The sequence below is a fragment of the Sprattus sprattus genome, assembly GCF_963457725.1.
Source record: "Sprattus sprattus genome assembly, chromosome: 3".
Classification (NCBI taxonomy): domain Eukaryota; kingdom Metazoa; phylum Chordata; class Actinopteri; order Clupeiformes; family Clupeidae; genus Sprattus; species Sprattus sprattus.
This window is the reverse complement of record NC_137922.1, coordinates 59,857,524-59,867,523: the sequence shown is the minus strand read 5'-3', so window position 1 is coordinate 59,867,523 and position 10,000 is coordinate 59,857,524. Positions and strand designations below refer to the sequence as shown.

Genomic DNA, 10,000 nt, shown 5'->3' with positions numbered 1-10,000 from the left:
GGCTGGCCCAATCACATCCCCTGGGCTGACCCAACACAAACCCCTTTCGATTTGGACCTGCCTACATAATGCATTAGGACGGTAAACAGCGTGGCCCATGGCCTTGACTTGCTTGACACGCGCACGCTAGTCTGCGGCCCATTGGCCGTCTTCTTGAGTGACTAGGGTCTCGTCCAATCATATCAGCAAAAATCTTCTACCTTTAGCTAAACTTTGCCATCAGCTCCCGTGGATGACAGTGCTGGTGGCTACAGCCAGGGAGATATGATACAACGACCTACGGTAAGCTTACTGATCATGAATTAAAACGTCTCTAAAATATGTTTGACTTAGAACCTATGTTCTATGGCCAAGTTCGTTTGCATAGCTAAATACAAGACAAGTCTGTAGCTGTTGCTAGCCCTCAGCCTACTGTACTCTGAAACAGCCAGCCGTTAGCCTACACTCTATGTTGTGTGTTTGAGTGGTGCGCGGTGCCATGTCAATTGTTCCGAAAGCCCAGTATTCCCAAACCCTGGTATTCCGAAAATATGCCAATTTGTCCAGATACCGAATTATGATAGCCCGTTATACGCTCCAGTTTTCCCGTCCCCCCCGAAGTTCAGGGGCGTAGTTCAAACGTTAATGCCACCTCATCAAAAGCGTTTCCTACAGGAGGAAATAGACTCCCTTCTAGAAAAGGGAGCAATACAGCCTGTCCTCTCGGAGACGAGAACAGGGGGTTCTTCAGTCGCTATTTTCATGGAAAATATCGACCGATCTTATACCTCCGTATTCTGAACAAAGCTTTAAAGTGTATGATGTGTATTGCATTTAGATTAATTAAGACCACCACCTTAACACACAAACTCTTGTTGAACTCATACAGTAGTAGGTTCAGTGACGTGCGGTGAGACAGCTGTCTTCTGGAGCTTCTGCGAGCCCGTGAATCAATAGCCCCTTATACATGCGTCAATGTAAAGCGGTTACATTGCGCCTACCACGATAGAAACTCGCGAGCGTGTTACAATTGCCTCATGTATAAGGGGTCTAGATGTAAACCGTTAGTTTTTCCGCCGATCGTCTGAGCCTTTCGAGAGAGGTGGTTTACCACGTTAATTCGTCTTACAAAAGGGCGTGTCAAATCAGGCCGATGTGTCATGGGGGAGGCCGTGCGTGACTGGGGGGAGACGGTGACAGGAGGCTAGAAAGTTCACTCCATCATCTCTTTGAAATTCCTTATTCCATGAGTGGTAGGCTACAATGACTGGCTGTTTTAAAATATAACTAATAGCCTAAACAAAATAACCCAGGAAGTTTCATCTTCGACGTTAAGGCTTCTTCCAATACTGACAGCTGACTCATAGCTTGCAGGTTTGCGGGAGACGCGACATTTGAGGGATGTCACTTAATTTAAACCTTTTTTGCTTCCGTTAGTGTCTGTGTGTGTGTGTGTGTGATAGAGACAGAGAGGACTCAGTAAAACATCAGAAAACACCGTGTCTCGTAAGCCTTAAACTATCAATCACCCCCACAATGAAATATGCCATTACAGTCGCGACAAACTTCTTGGCATTGTGGTGCGCCCAAAACGCAAGCTATAAACGTAGCCATCCTAATGTAACCAAAATATACCTCTGCTGATATGCCTAACCTTCGTTCTATTTAGAATTTGTCTTAGCACTATGCAGGAATAAAATAGCATCTACAGTGTCAGGATTCAGGCGCTCTCGCCTGGCTTCTATAACGCGCCCTGCTGCACTGAAGGAGCGCTCACTCGCAGCACCTGTTGCTGGAACGCATATAATTCGTTTTGCAAGGTGCTGTAGTCGTGGGAACGACTGGCCTGGTTTCTCCCAAAAGGAAAGTAGATTTTCCTCTGCTGATCCCGCGTCTGTATGGAAGTTTGTAGAGAGATTGCCGGGGAGTAAAATGCTCCCTTTCCGTTACGTCTGCTGCTGGCTAGTAATACAGACAGCCGGAAAGGTTAATAAACGGAATGAAATAGCTACACATAACACACGCTATGTTTTAATAAAAGCCACGTTACTCACATACTGGTTAACACTGTTTGTTACAGCACATAAATGTTTGTCGCTACATCCAAACTGCGTCACCGTTGTCCCTCCCTGTGCTCCAGCCGCACCATTTTGCTTGCAATGTGAATCATTTAATTGAAATATGCTTATTGGCATTTGTTGCACCTTAATCATTTTCTACAAACATGATATGCTATGTATGGTGTAGTAGACTGAGACTCTATTCACTACTGCACAAAAACTAGACACGTTTGAAAAACTAGACGTTTGCAATGAAGTAGGTTAACTTTCGCCAATATCTCCGTAAGGGAGATGGGTTATGTGCTCAAATTTCCTGGGATCAAAGAAGACGTTAGTATTCATGTGCAAACTAAAAATCACGTCTCAGGATTGCTGCGCATGCAAGTTATTTCGGGTGTCTCAACTGTAACTAATACCACTGTCATATAATTATGAGTCCAGTAAAAGACGGAGCAAACACAGTTTTCTACCGTTGTTGAAACACATCCACGCGTAGACTCGTTTTCTTTCCATCCGAGAGTGGTTATTCAAAGAAAATATTAAGCACTATATGCTGATAGAAAGAAGGGAACTTTAAGCCACTACACTGCCTGTGCCCGATGCGGATCCACGTTGATGTTGTTAGTAAACAAACCAGGTGGGAGCACATCTCCGTGGTCTTTGCGCATGCCCGAGGCAATGTAACCGCTTTACATTTTGCACATGTATACAGGTAACGACAAGAGCCGTTTCCCTTGAAAATCTTCACACCTACACGCGAATACGATACGATAAACTGATCTGATCTCAGTGGCACATGTATAAGGCCCTAATGTTTCGTTGGAATCATGATGTAACGTTGTTGTAGCGGGAATACAGCAATGCTATTTGTATTTTCTAATTGGCAGGTCATATGTATGATTCTAGACTTCGCTAAGCACTGAAGCGACTGAAACGGTGAATTTTGATCACATTCAGCGAAGTTAACAGGTAAAACGGGAGAAAAATAGGGCGTCTTTAGACCGTCCTGCCTAAAAGTAGGGCGTCCCGTTTCTTCTTATTTTTTAGTAGACTATAGGGCAGACGCCCTGCTAGCTATAAGCCTGGTTGGTGTAGACATTCGAGATTAAAAAGGTGTGTTATCGAATTTAGTGGGCCGGTCTGGTTCAAAATGCCCGGGCCGATTTTTTGTCCCAGTCCGCCCCTGATTGGGGTCATTGGATGTCTTGTTACGAAATACGCAAATTTGTGTGAAAACTATTAGCTGAATGTGTCGAAACGTTTTACATTTGTTAGGAAAGTGTGTGCTTTTGAGATCTTGCGGTAGAGGTGTGCCTGCACTGCGCTACTCACCCGCACAAATATAGGAATTAACCAGTCTACTTGTAGGTACTCTTGATTTCTGCGTACTTCATTTGTTAAATCGTCTTGATTAGTCTTAATTACTACCATTATAACTATTATGAGTATTATTTAGGCTTTATTATTTGGCTTAATTAGTCTCCTGTCAGCCTCTTCATTGGGCTGCTGAGCCTCAGAAAACAGGCCTTTGTTTTGATTACCCTCTTTGTCATGACAACGGGTATTTTGTTTTGATGACCCTCTTCGTCATGACAACAGGTACTTTGCCTTTGTTTTGATGACCCTCTTTGCCATGGCAACAGGTACTTTGTGTGTTTTGATGACCCTCTTTGCCATGGCAACAGGTACTTTGTGTGTTTTGATGACCCTCTTTGCCATGGCAACAGGTACTTTGTGTGTTTTGATGACCCTCTTTGCCATGGCAACAGGTACTTTGTGAGCTTCATCGTCCAGTTCCAGATCCACAAGTCTCTGTGTGCGGCCGCTGGGCACACCGGTCCTCTGCACACCTGCGACATCTACAAGTCCTTAGCCGCAGGGAAACGCCTGGGGTAAGAGGCACAGAGACATTTGCCCCATCATAATACACCACTGATAATTTACCCCATCATAATACACCACTGATAATTTACCCCATCATAATACACCACTGATAATTTACCCCATCATAATACACCACTGATAATTTACCCCATCATAACGCACCACTGATGATTTACCCCATCATAACGCACCACCGTAGATTAGCCCCATCATAATACACCACTGATAATTTACCCCATCATAATACACCACTGATAATTTACCCCATCATAACGCACCACTGATGATTTACCCCATCATAACGCACCACCGTAGATTAGCCCCATCATAATACACCACTGATAATTTACCCCATCATAATACACCACTGATAATTTACCCCATCATAACGCACCACCGTAGATTAGCCCCATCATAACGCACCACTGTAGATTAGCCCCATCATAACGCAGCACCGTAGATTAGCCCCATCATAACGCACCACCGTAGATTAGCCCCATCATAACGCACCACTGTAGATTAGCCCCATCATAACGCACCACTGTAGATTAGCCCCATCATAACGCACCACTGTAGATTAGCCCCATCATAACGCACCACTGTAGATTAGCCCCATCATAACGCACCACTGTAGATTAGCCCCATCATAATACACCACTGATAATTTGCCCCATCATAACGCACCACCGTAGATTAGCCCCATCATAGCGCACCACTGATGATTTACCCCCCATCATAATACACCCCTGATCCTGTTAATGCCCCATCATAATACACCACTGATCCTGTTAATGCCCCATCATAACGCACCACTGATCCTGTTAATGCCCCATCATAATACACCCCTGATCCTGTTAATGCCCCATCATAATACACCACTGATCCTGTTAATGCCCAATCATAATACACCAGTGATGATTTACCCCATCATAATACACCACTGATGATTTACCCCATCATAATACACCCCTGATCCTGTTAATGCCCAATCATAATACACCAGTGATGATTTACCCCATCATAATACACCAGTGATGATTTACCCCATCATAATACACCCCTGATGATTTACCCCCATCATAATACACCACTGATGATTTACCCCCATCATAATACACCACTGATGATTGGATTGATTACGGTAGCCGTGGCTTTGTAGTTTACCAAAGTCGTACTAAAACATTTTGACAGAGCGCCGTGTACCACACAAAATCCCTTCGAGGTCAGTAAGCACAACCAGGATTAATCCATGTATAAACTGCTCCGGATTATAAGGCGCACTGTCGTTTTTGGAGAAAATGAAAGGCTTTTAAGTGCGCCTTATAGCCTGGAAAATACGGTACTTGTATGCATACATGGTCATATTTTTTTTGTTCATACGAAATGTCTCTAACCTCCCGCTCCACCCTGCCCAATCACAGTGACGCCACATACACACACACACACACCCTAGTACTCTACACACACACACACACACACCCTAGTACTCTACACACACACACACACACACCCTAGTACTCTACACACACACACACACACACACACACACACACACACCCTAGTACTCTACACACACACACACACACACACCCTAGTACTCGACACACACACACACACACCCTAGTACTCTACACACACACACACACACCCTAGTACTCCACACACACATAATTTATTATTTTTCCATGTGTATGTCTCTGATCTCCCTCTCCACCCTGCCCACCACAGTGACGCCATGAAGCTGGGCTTCAGCAAGCCGTGGCCGGAGGCCATGTTTGACATCACGGGCAGTCGGAGCATGTCGGCCGCGCCCCTGATGGAGTACTTCGCTCCGCTCATAACCTGGCTGGAGAAGGAGAACCAGCAGAACGCAGAGGTCATGGGATGGCCCGAGTACAACTGGACCCCAGCGAGTAAGTCCCCCTACTGCCGTCCAGATTAGGGTCACGTCCTTGGTTAGGTTTAGTAATGAATAAGAGGTCATGGGATGGCCCGAGTACAACTGGACCCCGCCGAGTAAGTCCCCCTACTGCCGTCCAGATTAGGGTCACGTCCTGGGTTAGGTTTAGTACAACTGGACCCCAGCGAGTAAGTACCCCTCCTGCCCGTCCAGAATGCACACACTGGGGTACAACCGTTTGTGCTTGTACCACTAGATGGAGCTAATAGTGTGGATACATAGTACGCGTATGTGCTTGATGTGCTGGCAGTACCCTGCCAAGTAAGTCATTACATTTTACAATTAGTCATTTATTTTATCCAAAGCCACTTACAAGGAAATTGCATTTATACACCAGGAGCAGTTTTAAGGGGGGTTCAGTGTCTTGCTCAAGGACACTTAGACACTTGGTAAGGAGGAGTGGGGAATCGAACTAGCAACCTTCCGATTACTAAACGACTCCTCTCCCACCTGTACCACTGTCACCCCCGTCTGGACCTGGAGTTCCCCTCCTGCCCTTCCAGAATGGGAACTGGGGTTCACTGTTCCAGAATGCCCATACTGGGGTCACTGGGGTACACCCGTTTGTGCTTGTACTACTAGATGGAGCTAATAGTATGGATATTTAGTACGCTGTATACATTTTACCTAATTGTAATATGCCATGTTGTAGTGTAAGTTTTATTGTAGTTGTATATATTTGGAATACGGATAAGGGACACGTTTTGGGTTAGGTTAAGTAATAAATAATAATGTTGGGAAAATATACTTTCAGCTCCATTTAATATTGACTGTCTATGGTAGGCACATTTCATTATCTGTGCAATATACAATTATATGTTCAATGTACTGTCTTTGTTAGGACGAGATGTTATGACAAGACTTTAAGGTTAAGGTTGACAAAGCTGTGTGTGTGTGTGTGTGTGTGTTTGTGTGTGTGTGTTTGCGTATGTTTGTGTGTACCCCACAGCTGAGGACATTGCAGTCCCACCTCCCCCTGTAGACGACGGGAAAGTCGACTTCCTGGGTATGTCTGTTGACAGCGCTGCCGCGGTGGCCGGCCAATGGGTGCTCCTGGTTCTCGGTCTGGTTCTCCTGGTTGCCACGGCGTTCCTGGCCTACAAGTTCCGTAAAGCGAGGCATTCCTATCAGAAGTCCTCCTCACAGATGGAGCTGAAATAAATAACTGGAGAAAAAAAAAAAGAAAAGTCTGGAATTTTTGAGAATGTTTTTTGATGATTCAACGATTGTTTTTGTTAGTGTTGCTGTTGTTTCTTCGCTGTTGAATGTCTTGTATATTTATTGATACATTTTTTCGGGTCGTATTGTTTTGACTATGCAAAGAAAGCTGACTGTTTTGTTTTTGTAATTTATTTGTAATGATTTGAATGAAATTGTTGGGGGTGGGGGGGAGTACAATTATTTTGTTTGAAAAGTCAGAATTGTGTATGCATTTTGGATTAATTTTCTTGGTAAATATTTTGGCCTTTGTAGAATAAAGACAGATATAAACATAAACCTTCTTGTAATGTATCATTGTATGACTGCCCCCTAGTGGTGATAATACATATCTTTTCATGACCGGGAGCTAGGCTCTACATCATCAAATTACACTTGACCATCATCCTTTTCACATCATCACTGACTAACGATATTCTGTAAATGGTCGTCAAAGAAAACACACATTTCATTAAAACATTTTTATTGACATTGAAACAACACGGTATAAAATTGAACCTATAAGATAGCCTCGTGTTTTCTCTTGAGAGAAGAGAAGAAGCATCTTACCCCTATTCCCTATAACCCATGACCTCCACCCCTCCCCCACCCCCACAGAACTGCAGACTAGCGCCCCCTTGTGTTTCGGATGACTGTGGTGATTCCTGTGTTAGACAGTAGAGAGGTCTGTGAGCCTAGGTGGGTGTACATGCCGTTTGAAGGGGCGTAAAACGTGAAGATGGTAAACAAAAAATTGAAGACAATTGACACCCCAAACAAAGCATTACTTAGCAACATAGCAAACATCACTGGAAATAAAATCCTGAAAATATTTATAGCAATAGAGGTTTTTCTAGGTCAGCACAAATGTTTTCACCTTAATTTCTCCAGTGTTATGACTCTTTACAAAAGAGGATTGCCCTCCACAGGTTACATTCCACGCATGAGGTTAAATCTGACCTTTAAAGATATCATTTGAGGATCTTCATCCACACCCCTTTAAACTCACATTGACTTTCAGGAAACAGTGGGGACCCTTAAACAGCTGATTCCCCTGGATCGGTCATTATGATGTCATACATGTAGACTTCTGTGATTGGCCCGAGCAAGTAAAGTCTGCAAAGAGGATACATGCCATAGATATGCTTTAGAATACTTGTTTTCTATATCTATGGTAGGGCATGCCAACTCAGGAGTCAACCACAGCAAGTACCGCTGCAAAACGCATCACAGATAGAAAAGCTCTAAGCAACCAGAGCTAGGCAACCGACTCTAAGCAACCAGCGCTAAGCAACCAGAGCTAAACAACCAGCGCTAAGCAACCAGAGCTAAACAACCAGAGCTGAACAACCAGCGCTAAGCAACCAGAGCTAAACAACCAGCGCTAAGCAACCAGCGCTAAGCAACCAGAGCTAAGCAACCAGAGCTAAGCAACCAGCACTAAGCAACAAGAGCTAAGCAACCAGAGCTAAGCAACCAGCGCTAAGCAACCAGAGCTAAGCAACCAGCGCTAAGCAACCAGAGCTAAGCAACCAGCGCTATGAAACCAGAGCTAAGCAACCAGAGCTAAGCAACCAGCGCTAAGCAACCAGAGCTAAGCAACCAGAGCTAAGCAACCAGCGCTATGAAACCAGAGCTAAGCAATCAGAGCTAAGCAACCAGAGCTAAGCAACCAGAGCTAAGCAACCAGCGCTAAGCAACGAAAGCAGGGATCTCAGTGCTGAAGTGGCAATGGGAAACACCACTCCCATTCAGTAAAGGATGTCGCTGACTACATCTGCATCTTATTTAAGGCTGCTTATATTATATATTTTTATATTTTATTTTGTATTAATTTTATTTTTGAGGAAGGGGTGGGGTAACATAAGTCTTTGTTGTATGCCTGTATGTGCCTGAGGGCATGATTGTAGAAGAGTCTAGAAGAGTCTAGATAACTCTAGATTTCTGTACGGCAAAGTTCACAACACTCTTGGTAGCCATGGTGGCATCTCAGCTACAGTTCATAAGAACACAACAATCAGTCCACAGTTTGTGATTCACAATTTTGTTTAAAAAAAAAAATCCAAAATATAATGAAAGAATCTCAATGCTATATTAGGCACTGGTGAATGCATTTGGAACAACATATTTACATGCAAAAGTCTTTTTTGGATGGTTGGCAGATAATCAGTTTCAGAATCCAATAATGAATGTCTGAGAAGAGCATACAATGGAGAATGAACTGATGTCTGTCTTGCCATTGCTCTGCTCTGCTCTGGCAAAAACCAACTGATTTGGGGAAGCAAAAAAAGCAGAATAGGTTGATATTGCACAATGCCATGGAACAATCTGATGACATCTCTAAAAAAAATCCATGTGTGAAAGAGAGGAGTGCTTATTGGTCAGGGTCTCTGAGTGACAGCAGGCAAACCCAATCACGCGCCGGCATTTCCCATAACATCCGCCCACCATCTCCACGCCCCTCCACAGGATTTGGTGGGAGGGCTTTAGAGTTCAAAGGTCAAAGGTCAGTAGTAGTAGGTGGGCGTCTCGGTCCAGCTGGTGACCCAGAGCTTCTTGTGGACCTCCTGGGCCTGGAGGGCCTTAAACTTGTAGCGCTCCTCCCTGCCGATCTTCACTCCTCTGTACTTTGGCATTATCCTGTAGTAGACAGTCCTCTTGAAGAAGCCACACTGTGGGAGAGAGAGAGGGAGAGAGAGAGAGAGAGAGAGAGAGAGGGAGAGAGAGAGAGAGAGAGAAAGAGGGAGAGAGAGAGAGAGAGAGAGAGAGAGAGAGAGAGAGAGAGAGAGAGAGAGAGAGAGAGAGATTAAAGCCATTAGAGTCCCATCAACTATTTTCAGGCATTCAAGAAGAAACATTTTTTTACACAATACAGGGAGGTAAAAAACACTGCTTGATTAAGTGTAAGAGTCAGAACAAA

General features: G+C 44.3%; 2 protein-coding genes across 2 annotated transcripts in view; one reads left to right on the top strand and one right to left on the bottom strand.

Annotated features, from left to right (window-relative positions):
• ace (angiotensin I converting enzyme (peptidyl-dipeptidase A) 1) overlaps positions 1 to 7,217 on the top strand; it is a gene marked incomplete at its 5' end in the record, with an annotated part of 41,100 nt that extends 33,883 nt beyond the window's left edge. The window contains 3 exon segments of the mRNA XM_080835875.1: positions 3,809 to 3,931; positions 5,652 to 5,836; positions 6,833 to 7,217. Coding sequence (XP_080692001.1) covers positions 3,809 to 3,931; positions 5,652 to 5,836; positions 6,833 to 7,044 — 520 coding nt within the window. The 3' untranslated portion in view covers positions 7,045 to 7,217.
• Positions 7,218 to 9,587: 2,370 nt separating this feature from the next.
• Positions 9,588 to 10,000, bottom strand: part of itga3b (integrin, alpha 3b) — a gene marked incomplete at both ends in the record, with an annotated part of 74,658 nt that continues 74,245 nt past the window's right edge. The window contains one exon of the mRNA XM_080834397.1: positions 9,588 to 9,752. Coding sequence (XP_080690523.1) covers positions 9,588 to 9,752 — 165 coding nt within the window. The remainder of the gene's footprint in view (positions 9,753 to 10,000) is intronic.